Here is a 23871-nt window from a genome sequence, read left to right on the forward strand (position 1 = left end):
ATACTTTAAACACTGAAATGTCAATCTTAACCAGAATGATATTTTGGGTGAAAACTCAGCATTGTATCAATGTCACCTTGCTATCTGAGACATCTATTGGTTGCGCAGTTGTGATGGCACATCCTTCATGCCTACATAGCACACTGAACTCCTTATTTCAAAAGACCAAGGAAAATCATGTTTTCCATGATGGTGACCCTTTTATATCAGGTCCTCCAACAATGGAAATGGCCGTTAAAGGCCTTATTTACATGCATTCTGCTTGCATTTATCTCTGTTCAGTTGAATTATATCAGGTCAGATTTCTCAAAGCTGGGCAGCATCAGCATCTTCCATATATTTCCTGAACTTAACAATATTCACACTAATGACTTCAATGACTGACTGTTCATACTCCTCAGCAGTTAGTAAAAAACATATTAGCTCTATTACAAAATCTTGGAAGCTGCCTACCTAAGCAGTATTTAGGCATCATTGACAGTCCTGACACAAAAATGCTTTTGGAAAAAGAGGCATATTAATTGATGAATTCATTGTAAGATTTAGCCAAATTTTAAGACAGCACTTGTAATTTCCTTTGCAACATGAGTGTTGTAAAATCCATTTACTGTTGCAGGATAAATGTTGTATGTAAATGTTGGTATTTCATTCAGTACTTAAATGTATGTAAAATAGTTCAGTCTCATATACAATGGAGTGCTCTACCCAATATTTGTATGTTCTATGTGTTCGTTTTTGCTTATTTGAATGTTGGATTATTACCTTATTCCTTACAAGTTATTACCTTACCAGTTCAGGTTTTGTTATTACACAGTATCTGTCTAATATCTCTGTTTATTCGTGCTGTGTGTGCATGTCAAAAAGCTTTTGACTTTAAAAACGCGCAGATCAACCCAATAACTTTATTTAGCGTACATATAAATACTATCATGTAAACATAGCTAGTGATTTTAAAGCAACAGTTCAGCCAAAAATGAACATTCTGGCATTATTCACTCACCCTCATGTCATTCCTTAGACTGTGTTTTTTCTTGTGAAACATAACTAGAAATTCTGTTGAATCTTCACACAGCTGTTTTCCTTATGATTCCAGTTCACAGTGGGTCTGTCAAGCTCTCAAAAGCTCTCAAATAGTCCATACAATGTGTGTGCTACATTGAATCTTGTGAAGCCATCTGATAGCTTTGTGTGGGGAAAATCTAGAATTTCATCATTCACTGATAATCCTCATTTGCTACTGCAGCTCTCAAAAATTATCCCCCACTCTGCACATTCAGACTTGCATGTCACGTTCAGCTATTACACTTGTAAGAACCAGTGGCGTTTGGTAGCCTATCAGTGGTGTCATTGACGTCAAATGGGCCATTGTGAATCGACAATGATCTTGATCTGAATGCAACCCAAATGAGAGTTTAGAGTTCAGGCTAATCTAAAGATTATTAGAGAATAACAAATTAGCTACTTTTATACTGTATGTTCCTCACACAAACCTGTTGGAATGGTTTTAGACACTGAAATAGTGAATTTTCCAAGTTTGACAGGTATTGTGATTCAGTGGCCTGATTCTCCTGAGACTGATGGTGACCTGTTCTGCCTAGAGAGATGTATAATTCATAAAGGACTGAACTTTGTCCCAGCTGTGTTCTGTGCAATGTTATATGATTATTATTACAGCGCTTACTAAGCAGTAGTGTGCTGTATTGTTTGTGCTTTATGTAATTGAATTCTCAAGATTTACATTTCACCGCAAAATGAGTATGTTCAGATTGAATATCTGCCATGCAATGCCATATCAGCAAAATGATGGAGGAGGATAATAAAATGGACTCTTGACTATTAGCTTGCATTAGCTTTTATGTCTCTGCTGCTGTTACTGTATATGCAGATAGTATGCTGTTAGTTCTCTTTTATCCTTAAATTATAGCATTTCACCTATTTAAATATCACCGCAACACTGTGATTCTAGTGAATATCAGTCAGGCAGTCCAACTGTGGTCATGACCTTTTTTTTTTTGTAGAGAACTGATTGTAAATCATCTTCATATCTGCCATCCTCAGGTGTGACAATGAAGCTCATGGATGAGGTTGCAGGGATTGTTGCTGCCCGTCATTGCAAGACCAACATTGTGACGGCATCTGTGGATGCCATTAACTTCCATCGTAAGATCAAGAAAGGTAATAAAAAAAATGCATACATTTATTGCCTCTTTACATTGTAACAGAGAATATTATTGGTACATGGTTTCAGATTCTCACAGACATCTGATTTTCTTTATGATCCCAGTAAAGGAAAGGTAAAAAAAAAAAGTTACTTCTGGCAGCTGATATAAATATAAATTGAGCAAATTGTGAGTGCGTGTCCGAATCCACTTTTGCTAGTTCAACGACGGGAAAAATGGTCTGTGCGCCAGGCACATGGTCTGAAAGGGTTGTCCCTATTCTCTTAATGAGCAATGGGTGTGTTTTGGGCTTTACGTGCAATAAACTAATCAGTCTCATTTCCCATTCCCTTTAAAAACCAGCTGCACTCGCGCCTTGGCAGATTCTCTATTTACATGACGGAGTTTGATAGTGGAAAGACTAAACGTGTCTCCAGAGAGGAAACGGATCTGCTCGTGCGCAAGGGGAAAGCGTGCAAGCAGACCATCTACGGGACAAGCCAGATTCCACCATATCTTTATGTACACAATTATAATCTTTTATATTGTAATCCTTTTATTTTTAATATTTGACATGTTTGTGTGCTGCTGCGTGTCGCTGTGTGTGTAATAAGCAGAGTGTACGCTCGTTGTGGACCCGCCTATAGGTGCACATTACTAACGCGCTCTTTAAACAACAAAAACAAATATTGCTATTACAGTCTATTTCAGTTGCCTCAAAATAGCAACACGCCAACAATAAACCTGAACCCATGGGCGCACAAATAGGAGCAAATGCATTTGCTATTTAAACAACATGGTGCAGGACGTGAAAATGATAACTGCGTCAGGCTGAAACTAGCAAAAAAACACTTTTTACAATACAGATTGCATCAAAGCAGCTTCTCAGTGATAACATGAAAATAATACAACAAAGTTTGTTTCTAGAAGAAAATTCCGTCATCGTACACCTTAAGTAAGGCAGATCAATAATATTGTTGAATATTAAATGTCTCCAACTAAGCAAGCCAAAAGCCAAGGCAACAGTGGCAAGGAACCAAAACTCCATCAGGTGACAGAATGGAGAAAAAAACCTTGGGAGAACCCAGGCTCAGTCAGGGGCCAGTTCTCCTCTGGCCAACGAGCGAACAGTGTATGATTATGATCCAGGCAGCATTACAGGTCAGAAGTCAGATTGGATCAGAACATTCAGAATATTTATCCAGTTCCATCTGGTTGGTAGTCGGAGTCATCACGCCGGTATGGAGACGAGTTTGTTGAGGATCAGTGCCGATGGCTGTCGTGTTGATGAGGCCTTCACAGGGCTGATGAGGCTGGGACTTCAGGGATGCGTTATGGATGGGTCCAGGTGCAGGTCCACCATCTGATCTGGATCCGGCCGGGATCCGGCTGACTTCAGTAAACAGGGGAGGGACTGGTTGACACTTCAGGACTGCATTGTCATCGTGTCCATGGCGCAGGTCCTTCATCAGATCTGGATACAGCCTGGATCCGGTGGACTGCAGTAAACCTCGGATAAACAGAGAGACTAATATTAGCGTAGACGCCATCCTTCTTATGATGTAACAAGTACATCAGGATTTATGAGGAGTGTTCCCGGTTCTGGCTGACCTAAACTATGCAGCCTAACATTGAATTATAGAAGTCTATAATGTGTTATTGTATGCAATGCCAAAGAGATGTGTTTTTAGTCTAGATTTGAACTGACAGAGTGTGTCTGCTTCCCGGACAATGTTAGGAAGATTGTTCCAAAATTTTGGTGCTAAATAGGAAAAGGATCTACCGCCAGCAGTCGATTTTGATATTCTAGGTATTGTCAACTGGCCGGAATTTTGAGATCGCAATAGATGTGAAGGACTATAATATTTTAAGAGCTCGCTCAAGTACTGGGGAGCTAAACCATTTAGTGCTTTGTAAGTGATCAGCAATATTTTAAAATGTATACGATGTTTAATAGGGAGCCAATGCAGTGTTGACAGAACCACGCTAATATGGTCATCATAATTTCTGGTTCTTGTAAGAACTCTAGCTGCTGCGTTTTGGACCAGCTGTAGTTTGTTTATTAAACGTGCAGTGCAACCACCCATAATAGCATTACAATAATCTAGCCTTGATGTCATGAACGCATGAACTAATTGTTCTGCATTTTTCATTGAGAGCATATGACGTAATTTAGATATATTTTTAAGATGAAAAAAAAATGCGGTTTTACAGATGCTAGACACTGACTTTCACTTGAAGTGACTTTCAAATGAAAGATTGGTATCAAAGAGCACACCTAGGTTCCTAACCGACGACAAAGACTTGACAGAGCAGCCATCAAGTGTTAGACAGTATTCTAGATTATTACGTGAGGCAGTTTATTGTCCAGTAATTAGAATCTCTGTTTTTTCTGAATTAAGTAGTAGGAAGTTGCTAGTCATCCAGTTTTTTATATCAGTTATGCATTCCGTTCATTTTGTGAATTGGTAAGTTTTGTCAGGGTGTGAAGAAATAGAGAGCTGCGTATCATCAGCATAACAGAGAAAACTAATGCCATGCTTCCTAATGATATCTCCCAAGGGTAGCATGTACAGAGTGAACAGCAACGGTCTTAGTACTGAGCCTTTTGGTACACCATACTGAATTTGTGATCGATAAGACATCTCTTCATTTACTGCTACAAACTGATAACGGTCAGATAAGTATGATTTAAACCATGCTAATGCAATTCCACTAATGCCAACATAATTTTCGAGTCTATTTAAAAGAATGTTGTGGTCGATAGTGTTAAATGCAGCACTAAGATTGAGTAACACTAATTGAGAGATACAACCACGATCGGATGATATAAGAGCAAATAATTTGTGACTCTAATGAGAGCTGTCTCAGTACTATGGTACGGTCTAAATCCTGATTGAAAATCCTTGGGAACATAGTTGTGAAGATACAGCCTTTTCTGGTATCTTTGACAGAAAAGGTAGATTTGAGATCGGCCTCTAATTGACTAATTCTGTATGATCAAGTTGTGTTTTTTTTTAACAAGCGGTTTAATCATAGCCAGCTTAAAAGTTTTTGGTACGTATCCTAATGACAAAGATGAATTAATGATATTAAGTGACCTCTGGAAGCATCTCTTTCAGTAGCTTAGTCGGTATAGGGTCTAACATATATTTTGTCGATTTAGATGATTTAACGAGTTTAGAAAATTCTTGCTCTCCTATAGTAATGAATTAATCGAATTTTGCCTTAGGGAGACTACAATGCACTCCTTGATGCGATACTGTAGTAGACGGTTGCATAGTTATAATTTTAATATTATCAATCTAATAAGTGAAGAAGTTCATAAAGTCATTACTGCTGTGCTGCTTGGAAACTTCTGGGCTTAAAGCTTTATTTTTGGTTAGTTTAGCCACTGTATAAAAACCTAGGGTTTTGTTTATTTTCTTCTAATAGGGTTGAAAATTAAGCAGATCTAGCAGTTTTTAAGGCCTCTCTGTATGCAATCGAGCTCTCTTACCATGAAATGCGAAATACCTCTAGTTTTGTTTTCTTCCAGTTGCGCTCCATTTTTCTGGCTGCTCTCTTAAGGTCCTGAGTGTGCTCATTGTACCACGGCGTTGGATTATTTTCTTTAATCTTCTTTTAGCGCAACGGAGCAACTGTGTCTAAAGTGCTGGGAAAGAGAGAGTTAAAAGTTTATGTCACAATATCAGGTTCTTCTAAGCTATCTGGGATGCTGAGATGATGAAACTGATCAGGAAGATTATTAATAAAGCAGTCTTTAGTGGCAGAAGTGATATGTCTAACATATTTGTAACACGGAGTCGGCTTTGCAGCCTTGGCTAAATGTTTACACGAGACTAGATAATGATCTGAGATGTCATCGCTCTGCTGCAGAATTTCAACGGCATCAACATTGATTCTGTGTGATAATATTAGATCTAGAGTATGATTACGACAATGAGTGGGTCCTGACATGTGTTGTCTAAGTAGAGTTAAGAATGTCTTTAAATGCCAATCCCAATGCATCTTTTTCGTTATACATGTATATTAAAATCACCAACAATTAGGACTTTATCTGCAGCCAGTACTAACTCTGATAGAAAGTCAGCAAATTATTTGACAAAGTCTGTATGGTGCCCTGGTGGCCTGTATACAGTAGCCAGCACAAATCTCAAACGTGATTTATCATTTACACTATATGTTGTAACTTGTTACATTAAGCACCAACACTTCAAAATAATTATATTTGAAACTAGGCTTCTTAGTAATTCTGAAAATATTACTATAAATTACAGTCTGAAAATTAGCCAGTCTGTCTGCTTCCTGACCTGAGCCCCAATTCATGTTTGAGCTCTAAAACTCAAAACGATGAGTTTGTGTAAGAAAAATATAAAAATGTTACAAAGTAAAATTCTAGCTTCTGGCCAAATGGCCATACGCAGTCTACTTGTGCCTAAAGCGCAACTTATGACGTCAGAAGTAGCGTAGTGCTTCATGGCGTAGCGTAAATATCAGCAGTAGGTCGCATTACTCGCATTAGTTGTGCTTAGACTTAAGTCGAATCCGTATGTTCATTTGACCGGAATCTGTTATTTTACCTTATAAAGTTTTAAATATGAATATTTTTCTTACACAAACTCATCGCTTTGCTTCAGAAGGCCTTTATTAACCCCCCGGAGCCATGTGGAGTTCGTTTATGATGGATGGATTCACTTTTTTGAGCTTCAAACTGTTGGTTGCAATTCATTGCCATTATCAAGCTTGGAAGAGCCAGGATATTTTATTTAATATAACTCCAGTTGTTTTTGTCTGAAAGAAGAAAGTCATATACACTTATGATGGCTTGAGGGTGAGTTAATCATGGGGTAATTTTCATTTTAAAGTGAACTACTCCTTTAGCTAACATTCTCCATTGGTTTATTATCATATTGCAGTACTTTATGATCATATTGCATATTACATTAATTTGCTTAATCATATCGCTTAGAATAAACTAAATAGGGAAAACACTATTGTTTCCTTTATTCCCTTCTGATTTTTTCTTTGTTTAGATATTTTATTCTTATTTTATTTTATTTTATTTTATTTTATTAAATTTTTTTTATCAATCTCATATTGACCAAACCTGTGAGAACCATCAGTGTTTTGAGTAGTTTAACAGCATGTACAGCTCCAGTCGTTAGCTGACTACTGCTTATTGCTTATAGCCTGTCAACAGTCTTACTCAAACTTTAGCACCCTGCCACACTAGCTGTAGACATCAGTCAGCCATATAGCCGTACACTGCACAGTTAGCTTACCACCTCTGTACGAACTTGCATTGGCCTTTTGCCCTTTCTTCTTACCATAAGTGTGCCAGTTTGTCTCAGATGGTCAAACCGACCATCCAGATGAAAGACCTTGAGACCTGGCAAGTTATTGTGATGGGCACCCTCCAACCCAAGGCTGTCAACAACCTACAACGCCAGAGAAGGGAACATCAATATAAGGACACATGTGGACTCCTGATACCCAGCCTGAGCCAGAACTACGACCATAGGGAGCTGACTAACACCATCCTCTCCTTGGCCCACACCCTTGTAAGCCTGAGCCAGGAGATAAACAAATTGAAACCGCGAGTAACAGAATCTGACCCCCACTCAAAGCTATGTAGACTAGCAAGTGAAGGCACAGGACAGACACAAAGACTCTGGCAGAACAGAGTTACAGGATAAATGACCAGTTTTCAAGATGCTCTGACAGCTGTTAAACATTGAGAGGAGCTGGAAAAAGCAGTCAAAGAGGACCCTGAACAAGAATTTTTTCACACAAAGTCACTGTTGAAAACAGCCTATGTGGAACCAAAAGAAAGAGACTCTAGAGCCTAAAGCCAACCTATGAACATTTAGAGCTGGAATCAGAGCTCTGACCCAGCAGCTGGACAACACTAAAAACAACTTTGACATTGTCCAATTAGAATTGACACACTCTTACATACTGCAAAAAAAAAAAAAAAAAACCCGCACACCACTCCACCAGAGCAAATTCCCTCTGCCTTGCACAGAGAAACAAAGTAGGGAACCAGAGCTCTCTAAAAAAACCACACAACATCAGACAATGCCGAGAGCCCCAGCAACGACAGAGAGAAGGGGGTCCCTTCAGACAATCCCTGCAACAGAGCATGGTTTGGCCCCCAGAGACCTCAACATGCTGGCTAGAAAACATTCACAGGATCCTGCAGAAAGCAACAATCCTGCAGGAAGACATGACATTTGCAACTACCTTCAAGACATTGACTCTAACCTGTCAGTGATTGCCAGTGTGACTGACCTGTATGTGTGTATGTGTGTGTGTGTGTGTGTGTGTGTGTATATATATATATATATATATATACATACTCTACAAATTTTCCACTGATGTCTGTGAAAAGGGGATTCACTCATATATATATATATATATATATGTATATATATATATATATATATATATATATGAGCGCATCCCCTTTTATATATATACTGTATGTCCTGTATATATGTACATCAGCGTCCTGTATATATATGTATGTGTATATATACACATACATACAGTATATATATATACACATACATATAGTCAGCAGTCAGGACGCTGATGGTATATATATATTGATAACGAGCGTATCCCCTTTTCACAGACATCAGTGGAAAATTTGTAGGCCAGACATCACTTTTGAGATAATTACTACAAATGTATTAATTATACTGCTGCACATTACTCTATTAGATCTTATTGCATTCCAAGTCCGATGTGGGTATTTATTGCCTGATGTCCGGAACATACTTTCTTCGGAACATACTTTTTTTTCTTTCTTTTCTTTGAAGTGGCATTCTGTTGCACTTTCAGAAATTCTAAATTTGTGAGTGAATAGAACATAACATTAGAGCAATATATCAGCATAATATGGCAACTGGGATTTATTGTTTACTGTTAGGACAGATTTTTAGAACATTTGTAATGTTATCATTCTTTGAGTAAAGTGCTGACAACATTCAGTAGTATAATTAGACAAGTTGTGTACTGTACTTTATGTAACATAAAATTATATGGAGTTTATAATAATATTATAATATAATAATATAATATTAATAGTAGAAAAATTTGAAAACTGCTTGAATATTAGAGTTACTAATATTCTAATAATAGTCCTCCGCTGCTGCAGTTGCACGTTTATTGCAACTATTTAGTAAAAATGTATATAGGCTACATTTCATCTTTTTCTCATCAAACAACCAAACTAACCAATGGCTCGACACAACCCGCCTAGGGTAAGAGCCTAGACAGGGCTTTCTTCTGTGTAGATATAAATTCACCTACGCTTTGCATCAGCTGGGTATGGCAGGGCAGGCTAAATGACGGCTGTCATACCCTGCATGGTCGCCCAGTAAGTAAGTAAAAAAATTAAAAAAGATTAAGATATAAATCAATATAATTAATAGTAATTTAAATATTTTAAACACTAATACAAAAAGGAAAGATTAATGCATTGACTTGAGTATATAATAGGCCTAACGTTCACGCATGAACTGTCATTCAGACTGACCATCAGAGACATTAAAATACATAATCTTTCATACATAATAGAGTTTTATGATGTAGGCCTTGTGTTTTTTTTTTTATTAAAATTTATTATAATTTATATCTCAAAAGGATGCGCTTTGTGCATTCTCTGACATTACATTTATTTATTTCATTAATATTGAGTATCAATTGATGTCAAACAAAATGGTGTGTTATTTTCTCTGCCAACTAAACTTCCAAAGCTAACGCCTGGTTCACACCGGATGCCGAAGCGACGCGGAACGGAAAATCACGCGCGGTCCGGCGCCTGCCTGTTCACACCAGACCCGTATTCTCCGCGGCGGTCGACAAGCGCTTCTGCTCAGTTGTTGTTTATTCAGAGCTATTTTTTACATCATGGGTAAGTAAATAACCTCATAAAATGAATACACCATGTTTCTGTAACCAATAAGTTTGTACACTTCTTTTATTAATCCGTTGTCGAGACACACGCAGCCAGAGAGAAAATATGGTAGACAGTAGTAGTGTAGATATACCGTTGAAATATACATCCTCTCTTCAAATTTATTAAATCTATTTTGTTGTGTTTTTTCTTTGTTTGTTTTCATCTTTCTAGTCTGTTTAGATACACAAATGATCGCATTTGTCACTCGCGGTATTTTAATTTGAAAATTGCTTATATTTTGACAATTGACCGGATGTCTCGTGTTTCTTGGTGTGACTTTCTGCCGGAATGGACGCGGATCACTCGCGGTCGCGCAAAAAATAGACCAGACGCTGAAACTGGCGCCTCACGGCGTGGGCCGGCCGCGGCTCGCCGCGTCGCTTCGGCGTTCAGTGTGAATCAGGCGTGAGTCATTGTGCATTTTCTCCGCGCTGTCCAGTGCGACCTGCAGCTTTTCCACACAGATTTTGAGAGTTGGCCAGCTAAACAAAATAGACCAAAGAAGTAGACTAATGGCTAGTGTCCGGGAGATACGAGGTACATAAATAAACACTTATAATAGCCTAGCCTATATTTCTCTTACATGAGTTAGCCATAAGTGAATTTGTCTACAATAAAATAAAGGACCCCCTAATAATAACAGTGATTAAGCCCAAAATTAATTTTTTTTTTTTTTTTTTTTTGCCCAAATGGTCTCCACTCTATGCATTTTGTAATAATACAGCAACATTTTTTAACTGACCGTATTTGCCAGAAAATAAGTTGCATGCACCTGAGTGTAAGTGTACAAGTCACACCGAGTCATGAGGAGAGAGAAACATGTGCGCTCGTCACATTGTCGTAAAAACATCTCGGTTAAGGATGTAACCCTCGTTCCCTGAAGTGGTCGACTAATTGGGATCACGGTAGGGAGCCTGTCATCTTCGAGTATTGTAAAAACGAGCCAATGGACATTGGCATGCGTGAATCGCATCACACGTCCCACCCCGCAGCGTGGGTATAAATACGGAAGTGGATGCACGCACCAGTTGTTTTTCGCTGAGGAGCCGAGCAGAACCCGGTCAGCGGTGGTACAGAAATAGTGGGTAGGGGACTACGTCTCCATTCCCTCCTTCAAGGAACAAAATGGTAAATGGACTGCATTTATATAGCGCTTTCACAGACCCAATGGCCACCAAAGCGCTTTACAATATTGCCTCACATTCACCCATTCACTCACTCATTCATACACCGACGGCGGTGTCAGCCATGCAAGGCGATCCAGCTCGTCGGGAGCAGCTGGGGTTAGGTGTCTTGCTCAAGGACACCTCGACACTTGGTCAGGTGGAACCGGGGATTGAACCACCAACCTTCCGGTTTGTAGACAATCTACATGAACCACTGAGCCAAGGAACAAGGGTTACATACGTAACCGAGACGTTCCCTTTCAGTCGCTCACGTTCGACGTAGTCAATGTGTCGACTGATTGGGATCCTATTAAAACGCCACTAGTGCTGCTACCTTCCAGTGCCTAGACAAAAGCCTCCTGATCCTCCCGCATATTGAGGCGGATATAGGACAGGGCTTAGGCCAGGAAAGTCACTGCTGTTCCACAGGACCACTGGAAAAGCGTACCTTTCGTTGGAAGGGATACGCTGCGGAAGCCACATCCTACCCGAAGGAGGTAACGTGGAGAATACACATATGGACTGAGCGAACTTAGCGGGCAGTACAACATACGGCATGTCACTGAGGTGGCTCCAGCCGATAACAAGGGGAGACGCAACCGGTCAGTTACGGCAGAGCAGGCTCTGCCAAGGGAAGACACGGGCTCACCGCAGGGAGTCAAACCGTGGAAGAATACAGACATGGGATCGCCGTAGGGATCACAACATATGGACCCCACCTAACACAAGTTATACAAGCATACAAGTGATAGGTCTAGCATCGGACGCTCCGCCACGTCCAACACTGAAGGGGTGAGGAGGAACTCAACAGGGTTCGGAAGATGGAACTCAACTGGAGCAGAAAAAAGGCACACTTATCCAGTCCATAGGATGAGAATGGCGCAGCAAGCCGACACTGCAAACCGGGCTAAGGTGAAGCTGGCTTCGTGTGAAGGAAGCCCACGGAAAGCAACTGACTCGACACATAGGCTAATTTCCTAGCAAATGTTTCCGAGCATCTTAGGAAAAACTCACCAAGATGATGGCAAGCACAAATTTTTTGTGGGCCAACCTCTGCATGGAAACTGCCTCCCTTCTGCTGGTTTCCAAAACAGACGAGAGCTGGAGAGGTCCTGAGACTTTGCATTGTGTCCTGAACAACCGCAAGGCAGGAGGAACAGAGAAAAGTCAGGGCTGGGTCTGCCTCCTCCGGGGCAGCGCTTGCAGGCTCACCACCTGGTCCCCTGTTAAGGGAGGGGTAGGAACCTTAGGCACATATCCAGGCCAGGGTCTCATAATAGTGAGAGTTAGCCGGCCCAAATCCAGGCACGATTCGTTGACCTAAAATGTGTGCAGGCCCCCTACCTTCTTGATAGAGCAAGCAAGCAGGAGAACTGTTTCTTTAAAAACAGAATTTTTAACTCAACTGCCTGGAGTGCTCCGGGGAGATCTCAAAGTGCAGTAGCACTGGAGATAAATCCCAAGAAGGTATAGAGGGGGCGCAAGGAAGATTAATCTCCTTGCACCACTCAGGAACCTGACGATCAAGTCGTATTTCCTATATCTCTACTGCATCATGATGTGCGTTAATATATAATTTTGAGGGTGGAGCAGAACAGCCACGCTCCGACCCATCTTCTGCAGGAAGGAAGCACAGTAGTGATCAAACACTCTCGGGGGTTTGAGAAGAACACCAACAACGAACAGATTCTACTTAAGATCGTAAGCAAGCCTTATTTTTCTAGAGGGAGCTCTAGCAGAAGTGATAGTGTCTACGTTCTTTTAGAGGTAGATAGCTGAACCACCACAACGGAACCTGGATTTCTCAGGTTCAGTGCGGGTGCCAACGGTGCCCCATCCCTGAGAAGTCTCAGAGGAATGAGTCAGGAAGGCTGTCTGGGGAACGAGGTCCTAGTTGGGCCATTACGGGGCAACTAAAAGAGCCTGCTCCTTCTTACCTGACTTAACACAGTGATGTGCAAGAGGGCTCACTGGGGAATTAACGCATTCTGCGTAGGCCCCGGCGTCAGCTGTAAGCCGGTGTCTCTGTTTTTAAGGGAGTAAACAACTGGCAAGGGGACAAGATCAGAGCGGCAACAGATGCAAGGAAGCAAGGAAACTGCTAACAACTCGAGGCAATTGAATGCCAATGCAGTGTGAGGTATGCCCAAGCCCTTCTTACTGCATGCCCGTTATACCGTTTAGTAGACACTTGTTCTAGGAGCGATTAGCCCGGAGAAACAAAAGGTCTGAACACTGCTGAGAGTTTGGCAGCATACCGGGTGTTGTTATCACACAGAGCGTGCTGCTCTGCCACGGCCACCTAGGGACTTGGTCATGAAGTCAGTGCTGAAGCGGTCATCATATAGAGGAAACCAGTTATAAGCGGCTGCGTCTACCATATGCCCCTGGAGCCTCTGAAGGTTATTCAGTGGGACCCTTTCTAACTTCTAAGCACCGACCGGACACATTCCAGTTGAGAAACGTGTAAACCAAGTCCACCTCCAAACTGGAAAAAAGCTCCTCAGTCCGTGGACGAGTTACTCTTGTCCAGTTGACCTGAAGACCCAACTGGCTATGTAGCACTCGAAGGGAGGGACTTGTACTGAGACTTCGACCCCTCAACGCAAGACACAGGATGGCCCGTGTTTGCGTAGGAGTGGATGTCCTTCAGGTCCCACGCTGCAGACCTTTAACGGGGATGAGCATTAGTAATGCTTACTGTGTAGTAACTTGAACGGAGGCTTGAAAAAGAGCCCGAATCAAGCACACAGATCCCTGATGGTCTAACTCACTATAGTTTGAGTACAATGAAGAACAGGCCTCACTTAGAAGCCTATCTTCATATCGGCTGGAGGAACGGCTTGATCGCAACCTTTGCCAGTAGGAAGCGACGACCGCACACACGGCAGACACAATTCAGAACACTGATGTGTAACAAATAGTGCTGCACATGGGCGGGTGCCGGACGAACTGAATCGTCTTAGCCGAGTCTGATGATACAAGAACCGGTCGGTCGGGAGCACCTTCCAGTGCTACAACGGACCAACACAGGGGGCCCAAAGTAACAGAGACATACTAAGGGTGAGGCAGGAGGCTAGAGAACAGGGACCCAGCTCGGAAGGCCCGAAGGCTGCCCAAAGCAGGGTCTGAGTGATTAACAGCTGTCTCTAGGTAGCGGCAGAGAGTGCGTGAGAATGCGTGACTGGGTCCTCGAACGCACTCAATGCCAGCTAATGAAGCTGAGTCTGTTGGAACAGGGGAACCGCTGGATCAGCCAGGAGCACCATGTAGTGCTACCACTGAGCGATGCAGAGGAACCACGGATACCACAGACTTCAGGCAACAAACGAGGACCCAGCTCGAAAGGCCCGAAGGAGGCCTGAGACAGGGTCTGAGTGTGTAGTGTGACTCTTACCTGTCTTCTAGATGACCTCAGGGAGTGCGTGAGAAGCTGAAACTGTTGGCTGGCGAAGCAAGAGGTAGTTGAAGGTTGCAAGGCTGTACAGGGTCGCACACCAACAGTCTAAACCTCTATGGACTCAGGAACAGAGGAAATTGCTCTTTCTTTGAAAATGTAGGATCCACTTTTATGGGAGCCAGTGGCGGAACAGACATACACAAACAAAGACTCCTCCGTGTCCTCCACCGGGGGGAGGGAGTGGATCGGTGATCATCTCCAAGAGCTCTCTACTCCATCCCTGAGCGGCCCGCTTCAGGAGCACTTGCGCTTACCACCTGGCTTGGCAGTGCCTGGAGTGGGCGGGGCGCCCCATCTGCGACCGGGTCCACGCTAAGATCTGGGTGGAGGCTGCTGCGATGACTCAGCAGGAGTAGAGGCGGAGGCAGACGGACGCCCTCGGCGACGAGCAGGCGTAGGGTCTGCCCCAGGCGGACGGGTGGAGGCAGCAGCGGGCCACCAGGGCAGGATGTGCCGGATAGCCTCTGTCTGCTTTTGGACAGCAGAGAACTGTTGGGCAAAGTTCTCCACCGCGTCGCCGAATAGCCCAACCTGAGAAATGGGGGAGTCCAGGAACCGACTTGTCCTTGTCCGCTTCCCTCATATCTGCCAGGTTGAGCCAGAGATGGCGCTCTTGGACCACCAATGTGGATATCGCCAGACCGATCGTGCGAGCTGCAACCTTTGTACCCCGGAGGGCAAAGTCATTTGCAATGCGGAGCTCACCCATGAGCTTATGGTCTGAGCTACCCTCGAAGCAACGCCATAGCATGCAGGGAAGATGCAGCTTGCCCACAGGCTTTGTAAGCTTTTCCCGTAAGGACGGATGAAAACTTTCAGGCCTTAGAGGGGAGACGAGGATCCCCCTTCCATGAGGTAGCAGTCACTGGACACAGTTGCATCATGACAGACCGCTCCAATGGGGGGATAGCCTCGTAACCCTTAGCCGCACCTCCATCAAGGGTAGTGAGGGAGGAGGAACTACTAAGGCGGTTTCTGGCAGAGAAAGGTGCCGTCCACAACCTAGTCAGCTCCTCATGCACTTCAGGGAAGAAAGGTACTAGGGCAGCGGGCTGAGAACCAGCCCGGCCCGCCCCGAGAAGCCAATCATCCAACCGAGACGGTTCGGGACACGGTGGAGAATTCCAGTCAAGCCCTACCGCCTCGGCGGCCCTCTTCAGCATAGCTGTCATCTCAGGATCTGGCTCGGGCAGCTCTGCTCTCCCAGAGGGAGGCAACGGAGCCGAGTCGTCATCTCCAGAGCAGAGCTCTCCCTCCGATGCTGCGATGGACATCCTGTCCTCTGGATGGGCACCGAACGAAATGGCTGGTCGGTCCACTACAGAGGGACCAGCAGGTTCCTCGAAAAAGACGCAAACACGCCCATGTTGCTCTTTCAGGAAATGGGACCCGTCACCAGTGCCGGAGCACACAGGAGAACAACCGAGGCAACACTTCACAGTGAAGCACTCACTACTTCCACCCTCAACCGACCGTCAACAAAACACTCTTAAAAGAAAAGCTGTTAAAACAGCAGTTGAGAGCTTCCGTAGCTCGCGATCACCGCTGCACTCGCTGTCAACACCAGCACTGGAAGAGTCTTCCAGAAGAACACCGACACACTCGTTGTAGAGCAACACTCTTCAGAGACATCAAAAGATCTGATCGGCTCCGAAGCGAAGGACAACAGGTGCGTGCATCCACTTTCGTATTTATAGCCGCGCTGCGGGGCAGGACGTGTGATGCGATTCACGCATGCCAATGTCCATTGGCTCTTTTTTACAATACTCGAAGATGACAGAAATTCCTAGTGTGATCCCAATCAGTCGACATAATCAGAACGATATAAAAATAGTCTTTATTGTGCCCTTTATAAAATGTCCCTTCACCACCATCAATCAGCATTGACGACAAGGTGCTAGAAAACACTGACCACTTCAAGTATCTGGGCTCCACCATCACCAGTCACCTGTCGCTTGACAAAGAAATAGACACACGTATTGCAAAAGCTGCTGTAATATTGTCCAAACTCAGCATGAAAGTGTGGAACAACAATAACATCTCATTGAATACCAAACTCAGAGTATACCAAGCATGCGTTCTCAACACCTTGCTGTATAGCAGCGAAACCTGGACGACATATGCCAGACCGGAATACCGCTTGGAAAGTTTCCATCTCCGCTGCCTGTGTCGAATCCTTGGTATAACCTGGGAAGACAAGATCACCAACACATCTGTCCTGGAACAGACAAATTCCCACAGCATGCATATTTTGCTAACTCAACGTCGGCTCCGATGGATAGGTCGTGCACCGTATGAAGGACGGCCGTATTCCCAAGGATATACTATATGGTGAACTAGCTACAGGACACCGTCCTCTAGGCCGACCAGCACTGCGTTACAAGGATGTTTTCAAGCGTGATTTGAAAACCACTGGTATAAACCCAGCTACCTGGGAGTCACTTGCAGAAAATCGCAGCGCATGGAGAACCACAGTAAGTGATGGAATCCAAAGGGGAGAAGTGAAGAGACTCCAGCAGTTGAAGGACAAAAGAAGTCGCAGGAAGGAGAGGAAACCAAGCCATGACTCAAACCCGCCATCCAGCTTTGTCTGCCTAAATTGCGGCAGAGACTGCCATGCACGGATAGGACTACTGAGCCACTCCAGATGTTGCCAACAACAAAATTGACTGAAAAAGATAAAGAAGGCGCAGCCATTGTCTTTCGAGACAGAAGGGGCCTACTACTACTACTACTATTACAAACAACATTTAGCCTATTTTAAATGCCAAGCCTAAAATAATTTATTTGAATCGAAACTGAAACTGTACTGACGTTGAGTTCGCGCATCTCTCATTCGGTCCAAAGTTTCCATATTTGCAATGTAACATTTGGATGCTAACTATTAATATAAAGAAGGCTTCATATTTCAGTCGATTCCCAATATACATGTATAGGCTAAATCAGCATCTTCACAGTAAGGGACATGTTTGGAATAACAACAAGTAGGCCTAGGTGATGACTGACTGGCACTGCCTTTATATTGTACAACAGACTAATTAAATTGACCAGAATAACTTTTTATATGTTTGGTTGACTGTGTTTGGTTGACTGTGTTGTGAGTGTTTTTTTTTTTTTTGATAATGAACAGGCTGCGATGTGAAGTTAGTCAAGTCAAGTCACCTTTATTTATATAGCGCTTTTTACAATACAGATTGCATCAAAGCAGCTTCACAGTGATAACATGAAAACATGTTTGTTTCTAGAAGAAAATTCTGTCATCGTCCACCTTAAGTAAGGCAGATCAATAATATTGTTGAATATTAAATGTCCCCAACTAAGCAAGCCAAAAGCCAAGGCAACAGTGGCAAGGAACCAAAACTCCCATCAGGTGACAGAATGGAGAAAAAAAAAAAACTTGGGAGAACCCAGGCTCAGTCGGGGGCCAGTTCTCCCCTAGCCAACGAGCGAACAATGTATGATTATGATCCAGGCAGCATTACAGGTCAGAAGTCAGATTGGATCAGAACATTCAGAATATTTATCCAGTTCCATCTGGTTGGAAGTCGGCGTCATCACGCCGAGTTTGTTGAGGATCAGTGCCGATGGCTGTTGTGTCGATGAGGCCTTCACAGGGCTGATGAGGCTGGCACTTCAGGGATGCGTCATGGATGGGTCCTGGTTCAGGTCCACCATCTGATCTGTATACGGCCGGGTCCGGCTGACTTCAGTAAACAGGGGAGGGACTGGTTGACACTTCAGGACTACATTGTCATCGTGTCCAGGTGCAGGTCCTTCATCAGATCTGGATACGGCCTGGATCCGATGGACTGCAGTAAACCTTGGATAAACAGAGAGTCTAATATTAGCGTAGACGCCATCCTTCTTATGATGTAACAAGTACATCAGGATTTATGGAGTGTGTTCCCGGTTCCGGGCTGACCTAAACTATGCAGCCTAACATTGAATTATAGAAGTCTATAATGTGTTATGTGTATGCTAGGCCAAAGAGATGTGTTTTTGTGTTATGTGTATGCTAGGCCAAAGAGATGTGTTTTTAGTCTAGATTTGAACTGACAGAGTGTGTCTGCTTCCCGGACAATGTTCCAAAGTTTTGGTGCTAAATAGGAAAAGAATCTACCGCCAGCAGTCGATTTTGATATTCTAGGTATTGTCAACTGGCCGGAATTTTGAGATTGCAATAGATGTGAAGGACTATAATGTGTTAAGAGCTCGCTCAAGTACTGGGGAGCTAAACCATTTAGTGCTTTGTAAGTGATCAGCAATATTATAAAATTGATATGATGTTTAATAGGGAGCCAATGCAGTGTTGACAGAACCATGCTAATATGGTCATACTTCCTGGTTCTGGTAAGAACTCTAGCTGCTGCGTTTTGGACCAGCTGTAGTTTGTTTATTAAACGTGCAGTGCAACCACCCATAATAGCATTACAATGATCTAGCCTTGATGTCATGAACGCATGAACTAATTGTTCTGCATTTTTCATTGAGAGCATATGACGTAATTTAGATATATTTTTAAGATGAAAAAATGCGGTTTTACAGATGCTAGACACGTGACTTTCAAATGAAAGATTGGTATCAAAGAGCACACCCAGGTTCCTAACCGACGACGAAGACTTGGCAGAGTAGCCATCAAGTGTTAGACAGTATTCTAGGTTACTACGTGAGGAAGTTTTTTGTCAAATAATTAGAATCTCTGTTTTTTTCAGAATTAAGTAGTAGGAAGTTGCTAGTCATTCAGTTTTTTATATCAGCTATGCATTCCGTCAATTTTGTGAATTGCTAAGTAAAGAAAAGTAAAGTTCCGAATTTCTTCCACATCTTGAAAACTTGAATCTGTATTTTTTAAAACTGGATATTTGCAGTCTAAGAATTCAGAACAAAAAAATAACTGTTTGAAAATACATGTCTATAAAATTCAGCCATAAAAACATTTAAATTCGTTAAATTTCAAATGTTCAATATTCGTTTTAAGAAATCAAAACTGTTTAAAATTCCACATAATATTACATTTTGTTAGATTACACTTGTCAATAATTCAAATTTACACAATTCAAATTCAAATAATTTTGTCATATTATAAGCTCCATAGTATGAGAGAAAACAACAGCCTGATTAGCCGCGTTTCCACTGTCGGGCCAGGGCCGGGCCGTGCTAGTGCGTGCCAGGGCCAGTCGCGTTTCCACTGTCACTTCCGGGTCTTGATCGGGGCTTACTCGGGGCCAACGGCCAGGATTTCTGGCCCGTCGAATACCTTGGGCCAAAGCGGGCCAGCTCGGGCTAGAGGAGTGGTTACCAACAGAGGAGGAGTTTACCGTTGGGAGACGGCAGCGCCGGATGATTCTGTCAGCATTTAAGACTTAAAAATAAAATAATTTAAATCGCGTTCATGTTTGAATGCCTTCTGTTTGTGATGCAAAAGACTATGCGCGCTAGCCGTTACCATAGTAAACATAGTAAACGCTTGAAGATACACATAGTAAAAAAAAAAAACATAGCGAATGCTTGAAGAAATCAGACCAATCTTAAAGGCTATCACAGTCATGTTTTTATTTGATCTGTCATAGCCTACGTCTCGTCTCTTTAAACCGGACTATCAAAAAATAAAGTAACTTTTTTTTTCGGGAGCTTCCTCTGTTTCTCTGACTGAAAATATCTGTATGGGAGTCGAGAGAGTGCTAAAGCTCCTCAGGTCGTATGGCATATATTTGTAGAAATTATAATTTTTTCTAAATGTGATGGATTATGTCCTGTAACTAAGTTACCAGATAAAGAAACAGACGCGACTGAAAAAGTAAGTGTGCATGTCCTCTTTCTTTTGTGAAATAGACCTAACGGTAATTTATTTCTGAGTGACTAATGTGCAATTTTTACATAAATTAATTCATTATGATCAATGTATCACTTTTTATTGTAAACCTGTGGTAAAACATCGATGCTTGGGTTTTAAATATTCAAGTAGCTGCTAAACAAACAAAAAAAAAAAAGCTAGCAAACGGCCGCTTTTATCGTGTTTGTTTTCAACGCTGTTTCCAGTGATATCTGATTAGTTTTCTGATAAAACTTCCATTTGTTGGTGAAATGATGGGTTAGTGTGACGTTGTCCCAGAGAGGCGTGTTACGGGCGTGTTTTAGTGAAGCGCTGTGGAGCTTCTGGCCCGACAGTGGAAACGCATGCCCGGTGCTATTGGCCCGGCACGGCCCGTTTAAAGCCCTGGCCCGGCCCTGGCCCGACAGTGGAAACGCGGCTATTGAGATTCAGTACAATAAATGACACTGTGGCTATGAATAATTTCACCAAAGCAGAGAATTTTGATCCTTGCACTAAAATAAACTGCAAGCTTGACACAATCTCCTTCAGGATGCATGAAGCCTTGATGTTTACTATTCTTCATTACTGAATGACTCAGCAAAGATGAAATATTTATTATATTAATTATTATGTTTATTACTTCATCCATTCATTCATTACTCACCTGACACAAAAATATTCTAAAAGCTATTCATGTGCTAATTCTATGAGATTTGACAAACAATCCCATGCACTATCCATGTATAATGGTCTCTAAATATACAAAAGGCACATTCTTTCTAGTGTGTTCAAAATCCTTGCTTGTAATCAGTCTTCTCAGATTAGAAAAACGTTCAAAGCCACGTGTGTCTTTCTGACATAAACTTGGTAAAGCTTTCAGGATTTTGAATTATTCCATTTTCTCAGTCTTATTTTAGTGTCAGCTAATTTAGCTGTGACTTAACTCATCAACATTCATTTCTACATCTCTAGTGTCACCAAACAGAATTGCAACAAGAATAAACACTTCTGTCAGACAGATAGTCCAACACTAAACTCTGCTTTAGCTGGTCGGATGTTCAATCAGACAGAGCAATGATTTGACACCACAGTCTGAAAGATCTGAGTCTACATACAGTGGGTACGGAAAGTATTCAGACCCCCTTAAATTTTTCACTCTTTGTTATATTGCAGCCATTTGCTAAAATCATTTAAGTTCTTTTTTTATTTTTTATTATTGTACACACAGCACCCCATATTGACAGAAAAACACAGAATTGTTGACATTTTTGCACATTTATTAAAAAGGAAAAACTGAAATATCACATGGTCCTAAGTATTCAGACCCTTTGCTGTGACACTCATATATTTATCTCAGGTGCTGTCCATTTCTTCTGATCATCCTTGAGATGGTTCTACACCTTCATTTGAGTCCAGCTGTGTTTGATTATACTGATTGGACTTGATTAGGAAAGCCACACACCTGTCTATATAAGACCTTACAGCTCACAGTGCATGTCAGAGCAAATGAGAATCATGAGGTCAAAGGAACTGCCTGAAGAGCTCAGAGACAGAATTGTGGCAAGGCACAGATCTGGCCAAGGTTACAAAAAAATGTCTGCTGCACTTAAGGTTCCTAAGAGCACAGTGGCCTCCATAATCCTTAAATGGAAGACGTTTGGGACGACCAGAACTCTTCCTAGAGCTGGCCGTCCGGCCAAACTGAGCTATCGGGGGAGAAGAGCCTTGGTGAGAGAGGTAAAGAAGAACCCAAATATCACTGTGGCTGAGCTCCAGAGATGCAGTCGGGAGATGGGAGAAAGTTGTAGTAAGTCAACCATCACTGCAGCCATCCACCAGTCAGGGCTTTATGGCAGAGTGGCCCGACGGAAGCCTCTCCTCAGTGCAAGACACATGAAAGCACACCTGAAGGACTCCAAGATGGTGATAAATAAGATTCTCTGGTCTGATGAGACCAAGATTAGAGGTCGACCGATAGTGGATTTTACCGATAACGATAGCTAGGTTGGGCCATACTTGCCGATAACCGATTAATCAACCGATAGTTTTTCAAATTGATACTGGATAAAAACAAACATAACACTCCAAGTAAAACAGTGCTGAACTTTATTATAAAAATAATAAAACTGTATTGAACCATGAAAACATGCTAAATGAAATAAATATATAAATATGAATAAATATTGAAGTCAATAAAATACATTCATTCAAACTGAAACAAAAAGTAATGCTCTTAAATTTTTTTGCTGTTTAACTGTTCTTTTTCAAGCCAACTTAATGAATAAAAAAGTAACAAAATTTGATCTGTACAATATTTGAGCAATACAATTGCACCTTGATCATTCATGTTAGTTTAATAGTGCATTAACTATGGTTAACAAATAAAAACCTTAATTTAAATTAGGGCTGCACGATAAATCGCATGAGATTGTTATGCGCATCTCGTCAGTAAAGCCGGTTCCTTGATTAGTAGTAAATCGCCATCACCTGCTTTCGGATGGAGCGGCATTTACTACAAAGAGCCGTAGTTAACTGACAAGCTGAGCCATATCGCATTAATTATCGCTGACAGGACGACTGGTTGCAGTCGAGGGAAAGATGAATGCGGCCAAGTACAGGGATATCCTGGACGAAAACCTTCGCTAGAGTGCTCTGGACCTCAGACTGGGCCAAAGGTTCACCTTCCAACAAGACAATGACCCTAAGAGCCCTGCCAGCCAGAGCCCTGACTTAAACCCAATTGAGCATCTCTGGAGAGACCTGAAAATGGCTGTCCACCAACGTTTACCATCCAACCTGACAGAACTGGAGAGGATCTGCAAGGAGGAATGGCAGAGGATACCCAAATCCAGGTGTGAAAAACTTGTTGCATCTTTCCCAAAAAGACTCATGGCTGTATTATATCAAAAGGGTGCTTCTACTAAATACTGAGCAAAGGGTCTGAATACTTAGGACCGTGTGATATTTCAGTTTTTCTTTTTTAATAAATGTGCAAAAATGTCAACAATTCTGTGTTTTTCTGTCAATATGGGGTGCTGTGTGTACAATAATGAGGAAAAAAAATGAACTTAAATGATTTTAGCAAATGGCTGCAATATAACAAAGAGTGAAAAATGTAAGGGGGTCTGAATACTTTCCGTACCCACTGTATTACTCTGGAAAAGGAAATGGTAGAGTAAGTGATAGTTCTCTCAGAAAGACAGTGAACAGTGAGTTTAGTCTGGTGGCAGTAACAGCAGTCTTACCTGTTGATGGATTAAAATTCTGTCATTTACTCACTCTTCATGTCTTTCCACAAATGG

The 23871-nt window shown here is 42.2% G+C and overlaps 1 protein-coding gene across 7 annotated transcripts in view; it reads left to right on the forward strand.

Annotated features, from left to right (window-relative positions):
- The window catches only part of acot7 (acyl-CoA thioesterase 7), a 155301-nt gene that overhangs the window by 82329 nt on the left and 49101 nt on the right, over positions 1-23871 (forward strand). For all 7 annotated transcript variants that reach the window (XM_084390349.1, XM_084390348.1, XM_084390347.1 and 4 more), the window contains one exon: positions 2059-2175. In XM_084390349.1, coding sequence (XP_084246475.1) covers positions 2059-2175 — 117 coding nt within the window. The remainder of the gene's footprint in view (positions 1-2058; positions 2176-23871) is intronic.

Source organism: Rutilus rutilus (assembly GCF_951802725.1).
Source record: "Rutilus rutilus genome assembly, chromosome: 19".
NCBI classification, from domain to species: Eukaryota; Metazoa; Chordata; class Actinopteri; order Cypriniformes; family Leuciscidae; genus Rutilus; species Rutilus rutilus.